The following is a 17,055-nucleotide window of genomic DNA, read 5'->3' as shown; positions in this document are numbered from 1 at the left end:
ACACCACGTGTGCTGTAAGATCTGTTTTTCCTCTTCATTCTTCACCTCTGCAACAACATTGAATCCAGAGAGACAAAAAGAGAGAGATAACCTCAAACCCGATGCGATGCTCAGCTTCAAGAGAACGGTGTCATTGCGATTCTAGAATAGTAACTGTGAAGAAGAACGCGCATGTGCCCTACTCCGCCTCTCGCATGAACAGTGTATTCGGATGAACAAGAGGCAGAGGAAGACAATGAACAATGTCATTGTCGTTTCTTAATGTTTTTTAATAAAAGTTACTCTATTTTGATTATTTTATAAAAATATTATTTTTTATTGATATTCAAGGCAAAAATTGCCCTTATCTGCAAGAAACCCTTTTCTTAATTACTTAGCAAAACTATTTGGATTAGTAGAGAATTCTTGCAGCCCTTTCTTGTCTACGAAAGAAGATCAACATGGGGGGGTCAAGTTAAGTTTTCTTTCTCCCCACATAGCTGAAGTCGACCATCCATTGTGAGAGACTTATCTAGGGATTTAGAACCTCATTCAACCAGACCTATCGTTCACCCATTATAACATTGTTCTGGAACCATTTTGAATAAGAAAAACCAACCAAGTAGGTACACACATCACCATTGTTGCTGAAAATCTTGGAGATCGATTAGAGTTGTAAACCCTAGTGTTGTGCCATTTTCAAAATGTTTCAATCTTTCTTAGCAGCATCAAAACATGGGTGTGAACTACCACTTAAATCTCTCTACACTCGTGGACATTATAGATCAGGCATTTTACTTAGTTCGTATCCAAAGATTTGATTTTGCATGGTTAAATAGACCTAAACGATCCAAAAGAGAAAATTATTCTCCCATGTTATGAGATTTCAACTTTAGAATTGATTAAAAATTTTGAATTTTTACCTTCTCTTACTTCTAGGATTTTTGCATTTAATGATCAATCATCTTTCAGAGACATGCCCAAGCCACTCCCCTTAATTTATAATAATTACCAAAGTGTCTTATTGCGATTTTAATAAATTAAAGGTTGAGATATTGATTAGTGTATTATTGGTGAAGTCATTTTATTTAAGGGTATTACTTTACATTAACTATTATATGTTTCTTATGTGTCAATCATCTGAGCTTTAAGCTTAGTGTTGTTGATGCATTTGTATCAGTTTTCATAACATACCCATTTGCCCTAAATCATTTCATTGTATCCACTTGCCAAGTCCATACCGTATGTTTCCTAGAATTAATTTTTCAAATACTCTTATGATAAATACTCTAGACCTTGATTCCAGGCCGTTAATGAAGTTGGCATAATCATGGTAACAATGACCTTTGGATTGCCTCATATAGGAGATCTAAAGCATTATTGCATTATTAACTGTTTCTTTTATTCATTATATACCCGCTCTCTCCCCACAAAGCTCACAAGTACCTCATCTCCTTTTTCACATATGTACATATTTATTTTTAAACTAAATCAATAAAAAAAAAACTAAAAGGTCAAAGTTAAAACCATCATGGGTCTTCATTGTTTTTCATAAAACCCATATTTATCTCTCTCTCTCTCTCTCTCTCTCTCTCTCTCTCTCTCTCTCTCTCTCGCTCCTTAATGTTCAATGTTTATAAAATCTCCCCTCCCCCCTCCCCCATTAAATCCCTCTTTTCCCCTTAAATAAAACCCCCTTTTCTCAAATAAAATAGTGTAAATTAGATGGATTGGGTTAATTTAGGGGCCAACCTAAATACGAACCCTATCTTAACCACAAACTTATGTCAAAAACGCAAATTTTCCCACCAATACATAGGGCGATCCAACTTCTATAAAAGTATAAGGAAACCAGTACTTATTTCCATGAGTTATAAAATTTTCTCTTTTTTATTAATTTAATGTATATTTATTTCATGGACTGTTATGTCAGCCTTTGATTATCTTTATCAGTTCAATTTTGAAATTGATTTTTCTTAAACTTAATTATTGATCTCATGCAAAGCACAGTTTTCCATCCCCAATTCCTTAATCCCCAAACCCTAGTGGCAGTGGGATTTTATCCCATGTCTCCACTAAAACTTTGGTGAACTGGTGTTCCTCCATTTTTTTTCCCTTAAAAAAATACATTTTTAAACAGCAGCCCATGCATCGCACAAGTCATTGCTAGTATGGTACGGTGGCAATACACTTAATTGCACATTAAGTATTTCTTCAAAGTCCATTTCTGGTAAGAAAGATCACTGATACAATTCAAAATCTGGTGAGCTACAACCCAGAATTAGTTACTATTCCTAAGTATTCATACAAACAATGATAATATAACCACTACTTACAATGACCGATTCTCAAAAAAATAGGCCTACATGATGTCTTGGCCAGAACTTGTGGAATCTCTTCTCCCACGAAACTGAGATGCACATGCGCTGATCGGTTGGGGGCTTTGGCAAAAGACGTACAAACAAAACAAGCACAACCCTGTTCCAGCAAATATACAGTGAGAAATTGAATTTGAACCTATAAATATGTTTTACAGTGTTTGAGACTGATACTAGATTACAAACGCCATAAATAATTCAAATCTGCTTAAAACATCAAGTATCACAAAATGGTGGAGTCTCTCATGTCTTGTAAAAGCTTCAGTGCAAATGCATTATGGTTCATGAAAAAGATGGAGAATTTAACAGGGGAATATTGTTTCACTTGATGGGGGATCATCCATCTTTCATATGAAAAGGCATGTGATGCATCATTTCCCTCAAAAGGTTGGTTTATTTAAACGTGCTGAGACAAAGTTCTTAGTACCCAATTATCCAATTATCTCCCCTAAAAAGAGATGCTTGATTGCCCTTCATGAGCAGTAATGTGCCAAAAAGTACATAAAATGAAGAACCGCCAACCAGAAAATAACGTCCACATCCCAAAAAATATGAACAGACATACCAAATCCTAGAACCACAAGAACCTAGCCCTCCCACTATGGAAATGAAAAAAAAGGATCAATTCAATACCCAAGATAAGTAGCTAATTAACTTGTCTACATCTTAGTGTAAACATAATCTTTTCATCTCATGCTCTCCTACATAAATAAACACAATGCTATTCTTTCCCTGAATTTGTCTACAAGCCAGATACCCTTTAATTATATTTCAGGATGTTATAAAGTTAGCAGGACAAGGGATTAAGAGTCATAAGGTTGACAAGACATGGGCCATGTACCTCTATGCAGAATAGATGTCATCAGCAATCTGGAAGTGAGGACCACCAACCCCCTTACCTAATTCAAAACCTTTCAACAGTTCTAACTCAAGAGATTAGATAGTTAACATCAGCAGGTCTTTGGTTTTGAGTAGTTTTAGCCATTTTACTTATATGCTATGTTTGGGTTATGTGACTTAAAGTGAGATGTAATGTTTCTATTTTGGATGGGGCTGTGGCTAACATGTTGTCTCTCCTATTTATACTCTCTTTGACTCTGTTTTGACTATTGAGGGTGGAATTTTGTTGCTCTCTCCCATGGATATAGGCTGCTTATCCAAATAACGTTAGATCTGTTAAATGTCTTGTTCTTGCTTCTCTATTTGTTCTGGTTATTATTTTCTTCTTTACAAGTTGACAGGCGGACCAGATAACCTTTTCAACTTCTGCACAAGTTGTCCACTCCCAAACTTGAGCCTGTAATTTCACGCTTGTCAGCTGTGGACTTTACCATTGCACCAAGCAATGGCCCCTTTTCTAAGGAAAAGTATGTTTTTTCTTTTCTTTTTTTAAAGGTAAAATATGTTTTCCTCTTCCGTGGAAAAGCATGTGTAAAAATAAATTCTATTCCATCCTATCATGTGGCTTTCCCATATAGAAATTACAAATAAGACCAGGTCCTACTTTTTTTTCTTCCAGACATGCATCACCCACTAATATGCCAGTGTAGTCAGGGGCCTTGAGACAGCCAGGCACTGCCTAGGCATTGCCTAAGCAACAAAAACAAATATATATATATATATATATATATATCAAAATACCTAATTGTTTAGAACAAAAGACAGCTGGCCTGTAAATATAACAGCTTTATCAACAGATGGCATGTAATGTGCTTATATCATGTTTTTAGATCTAGTTTATGAAGCTAATATGTGCAGATTTTTTGTAGTATGATGTGTTAAAAAATAATACTTGTACACATTTTGAAAATTTTAATGCTATAAAGTACATCTAGAAACATCCATGCAGTATCCAATAAGTATTGTATCTGACAGTCCGACACCAGTTCAGTAGGAATGTACAGGTACCTAGGTATCATAGATGTTAAATTAAATCACTGGATGGTTAAATGATAGCCATGGTACACCTGATTTTCAGGGAAAATATTTCAGGAGATCCTTGAACAAACTTCCTACTTCAAAGTAAGACACGTGGAATGGGATTAGGATCCCCATTTTCAGGTCTAGTTAACCTTGTATCAACCTAAAATGTGTTATACACGCTCCCTTCAATGTATGCATGAGAGTATAATTACTTATTAGGTTATTTACAGACACCCCCTACAGTTTGCAACCGTTTTACTTCACTTATACCAAAAGTTAAAAAGGATAGATATAAAAGGTACAAGATACACACAAAGTCATTGAGAGACAATCTTGTCTCTCCCCAACAACCTACCGTTTACAACTGTGCCCAGAACAAAGTTTCCCTCTCCACCCCTTGCTTGGCTAAGCCATCTGCCAAAGTTTACTCATCACTTTTTTCATTGACTGGAGTAGGAAATGATGTTTTTGATCTGTAAAAGAAAAGAAAAAAAATGTTGATTTTGCCCCCAGATTTTGTTTCTAAAAGGTTGATATGAGACGTTATATTTCTGGACTAAAAAGCCTAGGACCATGCCCATTCACATTTTCTATTCAAGAGGTCACATGGTCATTCCCACACGAAAATACAAACTATTCCTGATGGAAGGTCAGTTAAGTGGTTGCAAACTATAAGGTAGGTTTTAGTAAAAATATGTGAAATCATAGGGGGTGTCTAATTAAATGACCCTAACTTATTCACTCTCACTATAATAGGTTATCTATCCTACCTGCGTAGGTCATCTAGACATTGGACCTTAAAATGCCTTGGCAACACTTTAACCAACTACAATATTCTATTTAAAATCTGTTTACCTTTAGCAATGCCAATTGATTTAAGCCACACAGTAGTCCATAAGAAGACCCATAATCCCATATACTTGAAGAGTTTTATCAGTGGCAAGCCCTCTACTTCTTAAGTTCTTATTTATCAGGAAATATATCTTCATGACGGAGGTAATGAAGTCTTTACTCTTAACTACTTGTGCTTTCTTTTTCTTTTTCAGAAAAAAAAAAAAAAAAGGTCTCATAATGCTCATGTCAAGCTCAAATCTTCAACTTCCATTTTTCAGAAAAAAGGTTTCATAACATTTCTCTCTTTATTTTATGTATTAGGAAAATATATCAAGAGAATGAGAGATGGTTGCTCTAGTTGATACAATTAACTCTATTCTAGTTCTATTGTCCCTTTATTGCACATGTCTCTAGGGCTCCATATCAGATGGCTGTAATCCTGTGAAGAATAGATTTCTTAATAGAAATTTACAATGTCTCTATTCCTGAAAGCTAGAGCTAGGTATGTAGTCTGAGGAAGTCAATTTATGGTTTGAAACAAGGATCAAAATTTCGCAAAAGGGTTTTACCTATTTCAGGAGTAGATAGGCCTTATAAGAACCTCCCCCCCCTGCGAACAGTTTTGAAGAAAAAACTAAAAAAAAATATATAGAGAGCCCTGTTGAAAAGTCTGATATGCCCCATCAGGCCTATCGGACTGTATCGACATTTTGAACCTTGGTTTGAAATAGTTCCTAAAGGCTAGTTTGACAGATTTAGAGGAGCTATTTAGAAGGTTGAATTCATGAATTTACGCAATATCATACAAATCATACTCCATTCACAAGGCGCTTGCTTTGTGGCCATTCTGATAGCTTATGTTGATGACATTGTGATAGGAAATAACATGTTAGAGATTACCATAATGAAGTAATATCTTTCCACTAAACTTGAGATTAAGAATTTTGGGGATCTTAGATGGCTGCAAGGTCAAGAAAGGGCATTTTTATTTCTCAAAGAAAATATGTTCTTGATTTTTAAAAGATGTCAAGAAGTTGGAAGATAAGCCAACTAATACTCCTATTGAATATAATTGTAAGGTATGTTTGATGAGGATGATGTAGTTCTAAACAAAGGTGTTTACCATAGGCTGGTGGAAAAAAACATCTATACCTTTTCTCACTAATTGTGACATTTCATATGCTGCTAGTGTAGTTAGCTCAGTGTTTTAAAAGCGCAAGGCACAAAATAAGTGCAAGGGCCAATTTGTGCCTGAGGCGCAAGGTGCAAGGCGAAGCACGTGCCTTTTTAAGCAAGGCGCATAATTACAAAAAAAAAAAAAGCTAAAAAATCAAAAAAAAATAAGTCAGAAAATTCAAAAAAAAATGCCAAAAAATTTTAAAAATGCAAAAATTTCAAAAAATATTAAACATAATGTTAAGAAAAAATATAAACTTAAATTTTAAAATAAATGTTTTAAAAAACCTATTACCTAAAATTAAAATACATAAACATAACATGTAAAGCATATTCAAGTGAAAATTTAACAATAAAAAAAAACATATAAAGCATTTTCAAGCATGTAAAATCCACAATCTCTTTTCTTCCTTAATTGCATTGCTTCAAGTAGCGAATGTGATGTAAAACATATTGCATTCTTGATTCTATGAGTCGCCTTTGTACCACGCCCCTCGAGGCAAGCCCAAACAAGTCTATGTAGGGTCTGGAATTTTTATTTCTCACATGAAAAATAATGATTTTATAACTTTCATTGCCTTTTAAGAAGATATTTTATTGCAAGGAATGAATGAACAACATTAGCAAATAGGGGGTTCTCAGAGTAAAAAGCGCAAAATTTTAAAAAGGCGCGCCTGGGCTGAGGCACAAGGCGCATCAGGCGCACGCCTAGGCGCACCAGGCATGCGCCTAGGACCTGGGCGAGGAACATACCCCAAAATGTACCTTGCTTGTGCGCCTAGGCGCACCTGAGATGTGCCTTTTAAATCACTGAGTTAGCTAACAGGATATTGTGTAATTTGAGCAAAGGTATTCTAGAGAGGGGTTTACTTTGTTCTTCATATGAATATCCCAAAGTAAAGCTTTTCAGTGATGTTTTTTGTGCAGGATGACTTGATGATAAGAGACCCACCTATGGACATTGTACCTTCATTGGAAGCAATCTTGGAGGGCTAAAAACAGTGTATGGTTGCCAAATCAAGTACTAAAGCTAAGTACAAGGTAATGGCCCATGGGGTTTTAGAGTTGCTATGGTTGAAAATTTTACTAAGTTTGTTTTCATTTTTTTAACTATGTGGTCAGTTTTAAGGGCTAGATGAAACTACATTATGATAATTAGGCAGTTATAAATATTATTTTTGATAAATAACTGATACTTATAAATAATGTCAATAACATAATACAGCATGATTGCACTTTGCACCCAACACATAAGTGGCCCTTCATTCAGGAAAGAGTTGCCAGTGGAGAAATGTTATATTTTTTGTCAAGTTTGAAGGTCAACTGGTTAATTGTTTAACAGAGGGTATACCATGGTCCAGGTTAGAAGATAACTTATGTAAGTTTGGTGTAACATCTATGCCTAGATTGAGGGAAAGTGTGACTGTGAGAGAGCTGATGTTGCAAGTGTATTTTAGTCATTATGCCAATACAAGTAATATTGTAATTTATGTGTGTTATACTGTTAGTATAAAGACTAATGAGAGGACTATGACCAACAAATTTTTCCTGTGAAATTTCTCCTTTCTCTTCCTCCTCTCTCCTCACTAAATCTTCACAACTAGCATCCTTAAACTGCACATCTTTATTAGAACAAAAGAAAACAGAAGATAGTTACAATATAACCATTACACAATTAGTGTAAAAATCTAGCTTGCCCATGAGAGTACATGGGGTTAGTAGTCCTAGAAGGGAGAGTAGCAGTAATCTGAACCAGTTTACATCCAAAACATTCTCTGAGAAGTGAGAATATGCAGTGCATGGTAGACTTAAAACTGCATTGAGCAGAAGACCACATAATGAAGAAAAATCTGATAAGAGTGCAACTTAGGCAGGCTCACGTTGAGCATTTCATAAAATTTTAAGGGGCTCAGCCTGAGGGACCAGGCCTGAAGCAGTCTAAATTCTTCAAATAGGGTTACCAACATGCATCCTTAAAATATGACACCAAAAAAAGGAAAAAAGAAATTCTATAGCCAGCAAATCTGCATACTAATCACCAGTTAGCCTAGAAAGAAAAATAACTCTTATAGATACCTGCATAAGCAACTGTAGCACCTGAAGCCAATCGTCCCAAAGCTGAGAGCAGGTAAAGAATGATAACCACCTGAAAATAAATATAAACAAAAGTATCAAGCTAACTCATGTCTTCCACCATGGCCTTTCAGCCATGAAAGTAAAAACAATATTAAAGAAAAAACACATTATAACATGAATTACATCTGATGCTAGATAAGGGAAAAATCTTATCTCAATGCTGAGAAATAAGCCTTCAGTCCTAGCCTTACCAACCTGAGATCAACCTAAGTTTCAAGGACTTACTAATCAAACCCATTCATCATCAATATCCATGCCTTATCCCAACTATATGGGGTCAACTTACTAATCAAACCCATTCATTACACATTTTTGGATTTATATCATGTAAGCTCAAGTGCTTTGGTCTGGATACATTAGACACAACAGTAACTATATCCATACATATACATGTTTGTGTGACTTCTTCATTGCATCTTGTTCCATTAAGGTTGTATATTGCTTGAACTGGAGCCCAAACCATTTATAAGAAAATCCAACACAAGTATAGTCAAAAGTGGGAATCAACCACAAGTAGAAAGCAGAAAAAGTTGCACCCTATTCCAACAGTTGAGATGATGAAACAAAGTTTTGACAATTGGTAACAATAACAACTATTATCTCAATGGAAAACCCTTATGCCATCTTTAGAAGTAAGAAAACTCCAGATCCAAAGACAGAACCAATTTTATAATTCATCTATTAGTTTCGAGGTTGGAAATTGTAGGGGGCAGCATCCAGGTCATGCTTGTAGCACTAGCATCTAAGCCCAAAACTGTCATATTTAGCTTCCATTGTTTCTTTCATTCCTTTCATTCTTTTCTTATTATTAAATTTGAAATGTATTAAGTGGGAAAGAAGAAAGAAGAAAGATTCCAAAACCTTGAAATGTATTAAGTGGGAAAGAAGAAAGATTCCAAAACATGGCCTTATTATAAAATTTATAATACATTTCAAATGTATTATAAAATTTGAAATGTATTAAGTGGGAAAGAAGAAAGATTCCAAAACCTTGTCATGCAAAGTCCAGTGTTGAAATCCAAAAGGCAAGTATTAACAATAAGATGCAATAAATGAACTTGTAATTTGAAGATTATAAATCAAAATAGTCAACCAGTGATAAGTGGCTGTTTTCCATTTCTCTATTGGTTTATTGGGGTTGACTAGTTAAACTGTAGGGTGCTTCTCTTTATTATTTATTTTCTTTCATGTTTTGTTGTTCGCTTGATCTGGTTAGTGATTGAATGAAATACCTTGATCTGAGATAAATATATATTCCCCTGCTGATCAGAGATAAATACCTTGATCTGATTAGTGATTGAATGAGATTACATTCCGTAAGGTTAATTGAGAATATTTGGTTGAGCACTGTACATATTCAGGATTCAACTTTTAATTGCAAGTTTGCAATATTTTCTTCTTTAAACACATCAGTTAATAATTTATGTCAGGTAAATGTCCAATTAAACAATTATATTGCCAAAGCCCCAATGCATCAAAATTTAGCTTCAGGTAGAAGATCAATCCAATACATATTCCATACACACACCCATGTTGTATCCTGCTCACCATGGATGCTGAAAGCAAAACAAAGAGTCCAGGTATCACAGCTCCAGGATTAGTATTCCACCACCTATTCCATTATCTTGTCTACTAGGGCCAGGCTATCTTTCTATGCAGAATTTCAGTTGAAAAAAGACACGTCTGACATCATCACACGCCAACATTGACAGTCCACCACAACTGTTTTCATCAAACAGGTATCATATGTGATTCTAGCAAAGAGAATGCAAACAATGAAAGCTTCGAAAGTTGCCTCAGCCAGTAGAATTTGGCTTAACTAATATGTTCCCCCTCCCTCTGGATCTTCCAACCAATCAACACAATTATGTATAGAAAAGAAAATTCATGTTCATCCTTCATAGCGAATTCAATCAAATAAAATTATCTCTAATACAATAGCTTTCATATAAGGTTGAAGCATAACAAATAGCAGAAAAATAACAAGTGTGAATGATGTATGTAAAATAAAACATTTTATATGGATTAGATCAATTTTTTTATTGAATTGCATGAGTTTGTTAATCTTCCATAATGTTCACAAAGTACTAATAAATCAAAATTTGTTATGGACGCATTCCTCGGAAAGACGTACCATCGCCGCCGGCAGCAACAGGAACCTGACCCACCGCCAGATTAGATTAGATCATCTTGCTTGTTCTTATCTTATTCTATTGCTCTTATCTTATCTTGTTAGTAAGTTATCAGATTAGGATTAGTTTATCTTATTATCAGATTAGGAATAGTTTATCTTGTTATCAGATTAGGATTAGTTTATCTTATTATCAGATTAGGATTAGCTTATCTTATCCTTAGCAAGATAGAATTGGAAGTCTCCCTATTCAGCAAGGAGACTCCTAAGATTAGGACTCTTGTAATCTCCTATTTAAGGAGACACCATTATTGAATTCAGTCAAGAAAGAGAGTAAAGGAGAGTTAGGTGATCTCTTGAACAAATCACTACTAGGGCGCCTAGATAGGTCCATCAATAGCAAGGAGGAACAAGGGAAAACAGAGGGTTTTCCCCGTGGACCGACCCGTGACGAGATCCTATTCCCGGGCCCATAACAAAATTCACAACAAATATATATATATATATATATATATATATATATATATATATATATATATATAGGATGGTAACTCATTTAAAAACAGTCACTGTGAACACAGAATCAAGTATAAAATTTGTTTTGTTACCAATACCGACCTTAAAAAACAGTCTCTTGTCATGTCCGGTTGCAGCCACCCTCAGGACAGACTCAGCCGCTCCAACCATATTAGCCAAGCAAGCAAAAACACTATTGGCAGTATCCTGAGAGATTTGCCACTCTAAAGGATCCACAGGTACCCTATGACAAAATCCCACCACAACTAATGAATTTTAAAGTTTAGAATTTAAATCAAGTAGAAAAAACATTCCACCAGAAAAGAGTGTGATGGAAATGAAAAATTGACAATCTAACCAAGCAATAAGTTCAATCTCAACTTCTTGTAACTAAATTAGAAGATTTGGACAACAAATTCAAAATAATTTCAAAACCCATGAGTATCCAACTACAATAGAAACCCAAATTTTTTGTATAGAAACAGAAACCACAAAATATATATAAAGCTCATTAACACATACACAATGAGAAAAAACCAAATGTCCACTGAAATTTGTAATTAGCAATGGCAAAATTTTATTGACTATGATTAAAAGAATTGCAAATATACAATGAGCACCCCAAATTTAGGATGGCACTAGCTACCTAACCCTTTGCTTTTGCTTTTGTAAATGCATCAGAGATAATCTTACAAAAGTCCCCAAAACATTTGCTCCCTATAGGTGCATTGCTTCGCTGATGGACGAGCCAAAACAACTGTTGATTTTCTAGCCCCTGAGTAGACAATTGACAAATCTTTTTCCATTTTCCTAAATTCTGTCATGTCATTTCTGTACTGCCAGTCTGCCACACAGTTTCACTATAGTTTTTCAGACATTGTACCACCACTTTGGAATCCCCCTCCACAATTTAACTTCTGATGTGTAGTGACCCACTCAACTCCAATCCCCATAAAACTACCACCATGTCAGCTTTTATGTAGTCTCCAATGCCTAAAGGACCTGAATAGATGGCTACTAATAATCCCCCATCCTTGGCTGTCTAAATACAGAAGCCAAGCCTGTTGGGCCTGGAACCCGATTTCCAATTCTGCAGCCATCAAAGTCCAGTTTGATCAGGTTAAAAGTCATAGAAATCCATTGCATCATTAAGATCTTGTAGTAGATCATTGTTCCACCCCCCCATGACATCATCTATTGAGCAAGAGGCGAAAGCTTCTAAAGTTTTGATACAAGGCAAGACTTTGATTTAGATGCTTTTCATTAGGTTTCTTTTGATTGTTTCTTATCTTCAGAAATTCTAGCATTCCTCTCCACACATATTTGCTGCTCTTGTGCACTTCCACATTCGTTTTCCCCTCCTTTGTATAGTGAAAAAGGATTACTTGAAGAGTTTTTTACATTTACCAACTTTTAAGATTACCAATGAATATTGGAATAATTAGAATTAAACTAGTCTTAATTAACAAAACAAAGAAACCAAGATTAGCAGAATCAAAACCCAAAATTCAGCATTCAATCTTAAAACTAAGCCTCAGACAAGAACCCAGCATTAGAAAATGTTCCGGAAACAAAGAAAAGGATTTACCAAAATTAAAACCAAAAACCAGCATTCAATCTAATATAAGACCAAAACCCGAAATAAATTTATACAAAGACCCTCATATTGAGATAAACTGAAATTCCATATGCCGTTAACCCCCTCCCCCAACCCTTTGAATTGAAATGAATTTAGAAAAGCTCTCCAGAATTTGGCCTTAATTTCATATATCATTATCTGGAATTCGACATTGAGGCCTCAATTAAAACCCTAATTAACAAAGATGAAAGAAACGCAAAAGAGAAAAACCAAGGAACAGAGAGGAAATACGATATGTTCATTTGTCGAAATAGCATCCCGAGAATAGCGAGAGAACAGAGGAGGACGATGAAGACGTCGGAGACGAGCGAGACGAGACTCGAATTCCGGTAGACACAGTGATAGTAGACGAGGGTCCCACATATCAACAGAAACAACGGTTTCCCCACTTCCGTTCGGCAACGGCAATCCATACGATTTCCACCGCTCGCCTTTCTCTCTTTCAGTCCTTCGTGTGATCGTGTCCTCTCTTTGGAGTTGATTGTAAATAGTGTATGAAACCGATCGGACGTTGGGCGGATTTCCGAATAGGATATCAATGGACCGGTTTGGGTTGGACCCGTCCAAATCAAAACCAATTTCAACGGGCTGGACAGTCAAATAAGACATTATGGTACTGTTTGACAATTTTTTTTGAAAGATGTAATGAGCATAACGATCTTAGCAGCTTAAAGATCGTTTGGTTGGAAACGTATCTTTTCAGGCAAATAAGAGACTTGAGCAGGTGAAAACAAGCAAAGTTCCAATTTTAACTTCCTGAAATAAGCTTGAATCGAGCTTCTCATGTCATTTTGGAGTACGGTCTTTCAGCAAAAAAATCTTTTTGGAGCACGGTCTTAGTTGATTTTCTTGGTAGGCCAATGGGTTTTTTTTTCACCATGATTGAAATGTGCTAATACAAATCACATTGGAGCGTGTTAGAACAACTTTTATTCTACTATAGGTACGGTAAGGCTAGATTGGGGAGCGGTCTCTTTGAAAGATAGAGAAAGACCAAGAGTTGGAGCAGGATTAGATCTCAGGCTAGGGTGTTGGGTTTGAGTGGTAGAGTTGGGAGTGAAAGGCAAAGGGTGCTTGATTGCTAAGTGACTTTCATTAAATGCACCATTGAGGTTTTGCCACATGTTTCATTGGGGATCTTCTTGAGGATCGACCTTCCTTTCACCCAAGATCCCTCATTACTCACGTGTACTACCACCTCTTGCGTGCCTTAATTGACGTGGAACTAATGACGTCACCGTCTGGCGGGTTTACCGTTCGTCCCTTCGATGTTGCGTGCGCAGGTTGCGCCTGGACATGGTTTCTTAACGAGTCGTGGCATCGCAGCGGTTGAGGGTTTATTGCGGGTCTAAGCGTGTACGGGTCTCATCGTGGGTTCAGCCTGGGTTTGCCTTGGTTCGGGCTACGAGTGGAGTCATCAAGGGCGTGCAGTAAACCGCGGGCTCATCGTGGTCCTGCGATGCGCTCTGTTGGTTCATTGTAGGCCTGTGGTGCATCACGGGTTAATCGCAAAAGAAAAGTTAACTGTAGGCTGATCGCATGCATCCATGTGGTATCAATATGGAAAGTTAACTGAAATAAGCTCGAATCGAGCCTCTCACCTCTTTTTGGAGCACGGTCTTTCAGCAAAAAAATCTTTTTGGAGCACGGTCTTAGTTGATTTTCTTGGTAGGCCAATGGGTTTTTTTTTCACCATGATTGAAATGTGCTAATACAAATCACATTGGAGCGTGTTAGAACAACTTTTATTCTACTATAGGTAGGGTAAGGCTAGATTGGGGAGCGGTCTCTTTGAAAGACAGAGAAAGACCAAGAGTTGGAGTAGGATTAGATCTCAGGCTAGGGTGTTGGGTTTGAGTGGTAGAGTTGGGAGTGAAAGGCAAAGGGTGCTTGATTGCTAAGTGACTTTCACTACGAGGATGATCTATATTTATGGGGGGTATCCCGAGATCATAAAAGGTAGGAAACATAGGTGTTTGTCTCCTATTAGAAAAGGGGATATTCTACTTGTTTGTCAATCATTAAGTGCACCACTGAGGTTTTGCCACATGTCTCATTGGGGATCTTCTTGAGGATCGACATTCCTTTCACCCAAGATCCCTCATTACTCATGTGTACTACCACCTCTTGCGTGCCTTAATTGACGTGGAACTAATGACGTCACCGTCTGGCGGGTTTACCGTTCATTCCTTCGATTGAGGGTTTATTGCGGGTCTAAGCGTGTACGGGTCTCATCGTGGGTTCAGCCTGGTTTTGCCTTGGTTCGGGCTATGAGTGGAGTCATCAAGGGCGTGCAGTAAACCGCGGGCTCATCGTGGTCCTGCGATGCGCTCTGTTGGTTCATTGTAGGCCTGTGGTGCATCGCGGGTTAATCGCAAAAGAAAAGTTAACTGTAGGCTGATCGCATGCATCCATGTGGTATCAATACGGTGTTGAATGTTCTGTGAGGGATTGAATGAGCACTATGTACCTACAAGAGGAGATCTAGAATCATCATGGAATGATGGAAAGCTTGTGGTTTCCTAGGATTGAACTTGAAAAGATGCCAAGTTACCATCTTGACTATTTGGCATTTGGGGCCAAACCTTAGGCTGCATTTCGAAGTGATGTAAATCAAGAATCCATTTAAAATTTACATCGGCTCGGTTTTATAGGCATTTGGAAGGAGCGTGTAATTATGATTGATGTAAAACTCAACTCCGATTCTGTTTTTTGTGCATTCGGATGGAGTGGAGTTTTACATCGTGAATCGATGTAAGACCTTATCTATTATATGGTTCAGTGTAAAATATCACCAATGTACTTTTATACTAATAATGTTTTAGATCAGATCTAAATGAAGCCTTAGATGAGATTCAATCCCAAGTTTCCACTAAAATAGTTAAGGCCTTACCAGCAATTTTTCATTTATACCTTTATAATCCCAACATAAATAAAAAGAGCCCATTTGAATCCCACCTTCTCTAGCGATTGGGATTTCAAGGTTTGAGAAGGCAATCCCCATTTGTATTCAATTTGCCAATGACCCAATATCTGAGTGGGCGGCTGAACATTCCTTTGAGTACGGTGGAATGGAATCAAACTTGTACAACTGCAGGTTCTCCCTAGTATGGTCAATGGACCATATGTGTATTTTGATCAATCTCCATCTACTGTCTAAAAGGGAAAGGGTCAATCAAGTTATTAACTTTTTTTTTGGATAAATCGAGTGGTATGTTGTTTTTTTTCGTTAAAATTCTAAATATAACATTTTTTTGTTAAAATTTTAATTCTAACATCCCAAGTTTATTATTTGTCTCATTTCTTTTCCTAATAAATTTATAATATTCATTATGTGGATGATTCTTCATATGTTTTCTTTATTTTAAATTGATAATTTGAATAACTTCAAAATATTTCATTTCCAAACATGAAATGTAAAATGTTTGTAATTATTATTGTATTTAATACTTGAAAGTTAGAACAATTGCTCATAGATAAGCTTCTATTTTATGGATACTTATACCTTCCATCATCCTAATTAAACTTGGTATATTATATGTTGTTTTTCTCATTTGTAGACTTTAATTCATTTTTTTCTTGATTTTTGAGAACTACAACTCACCTTTTTGTGCTATTACGCCTCAACTATGCCTATGCCTTTAGCCTTTTAAAATTTTGATTATAATACCTAAATAACAAAAAAAAATTCCCACTTTTTTATTTTTCTTATATGAAGATACCCTTTACAAAATTTATTTTCTAATGAGGCCCACCGGAGTCTAATATCTTTTGACAATGTTATAAGCTTTCCACCACACTTTATGCACCTTTCCAACTAACTAACATGAATTTTGTACATAACTATGTAATTATAATTACCTTATGAAAAAGCACAAAAAGAAAAAACAATTAGTTATGTTTTAATTCGTCCATTGGAAACGGGTGTCTAGATTAAAGTTAATTATAGCCGTTTGAAGTTGTAATACCTATTTTGACCTCTTTTCTTTCTTTTTTTTTTTGTAATCTTGGGCCTCCAAAAACCCTTTAGCAACTTGTTGTTCTACTAGGGATAATAAGCCTACTTTTACCTTTCTTTTGGATTTATTTTATTTTATTTTATTTTATTTTATTTACCTTAAAATAAGGTTTTCATTAAAATTAAAACAATTAACCCGGATATATAGAGAGGAGAATCAGGAGACCAAGCATCCCCTGCATATGTTCTTATTCTTGTGCCAAGGAACTTTCAGTCCTTGTTGCAGCAGCCACTATCCTTTATTCTACCTTTATGTCTACCCTTTTAAAATGGATGGTTATGATATAGTGGTTATGTTGACCATTCCCATTTTAATAATGGGTGT

General features: G+C 36.0%; 1 protein-coding gene across 2 annotated transcripts; it reads right to left on the bottom strand.

Moving 5' to 3' along the window:
- Positions 1-2,174: 2,174 nt before the first annotated feature.
- LOC148844182 (reticulon-like protein B22) lies at positions 2,175-13,444 on the bottom strand. Of its 2 annotated transcripts, XM_088959277.1 has the most exons (4): positions 12,944-13,444; positions 11,176-11,317; positions 8,367-8,436; positions 2,175-2,457 (listed from the first exon to the last, which is right to left on the bottom strand). In XM_088959277.1, the coding sequence occupies exons 1-4, from the start codon at positions 13,123-13,125 to the stop codon at positions 2,342-2,344; spliced, it is 510 nt and encodes a 169-aa protein (XP_088815403.1). In that variant the 5' UTR covers positions 13,126-13,444; the 3' UTR covers positions 2,175-2,341. The 2 variants fall into 2 exon arrangements, with proteins under 2 accessions (XP_088815403.1, XP_088815402.1); XM_088959276.1 differs by lacking the exon at positions 11,176-11,317 and having other exon boundaries at positions 12,944-13,336.
- Between the last annotated feature and the right edge of the window lie 3,611 nt (positions 13,445-17,055).

The sequence above is a fragment of the Nelumbo lutea genome, chromosome 8 (genome assembly GCF_056320005.1).
Source record: "Nelumbo lutea isolate HS-2025 chromosome 8, American lotus-T2T, whole genome shotgun sequence".
Classification (NCBI taxonomy): domain Eukaryota; kingdom Viridiplantae; phylum Streptophyta; class Magnoliopsida; order Proteales; family Nelumbonaceae; genus Nelumbo; species Nelumbo lutea.
This window is presented reverse-complemented; position numbering and strand designations above follow the sequence as displayed.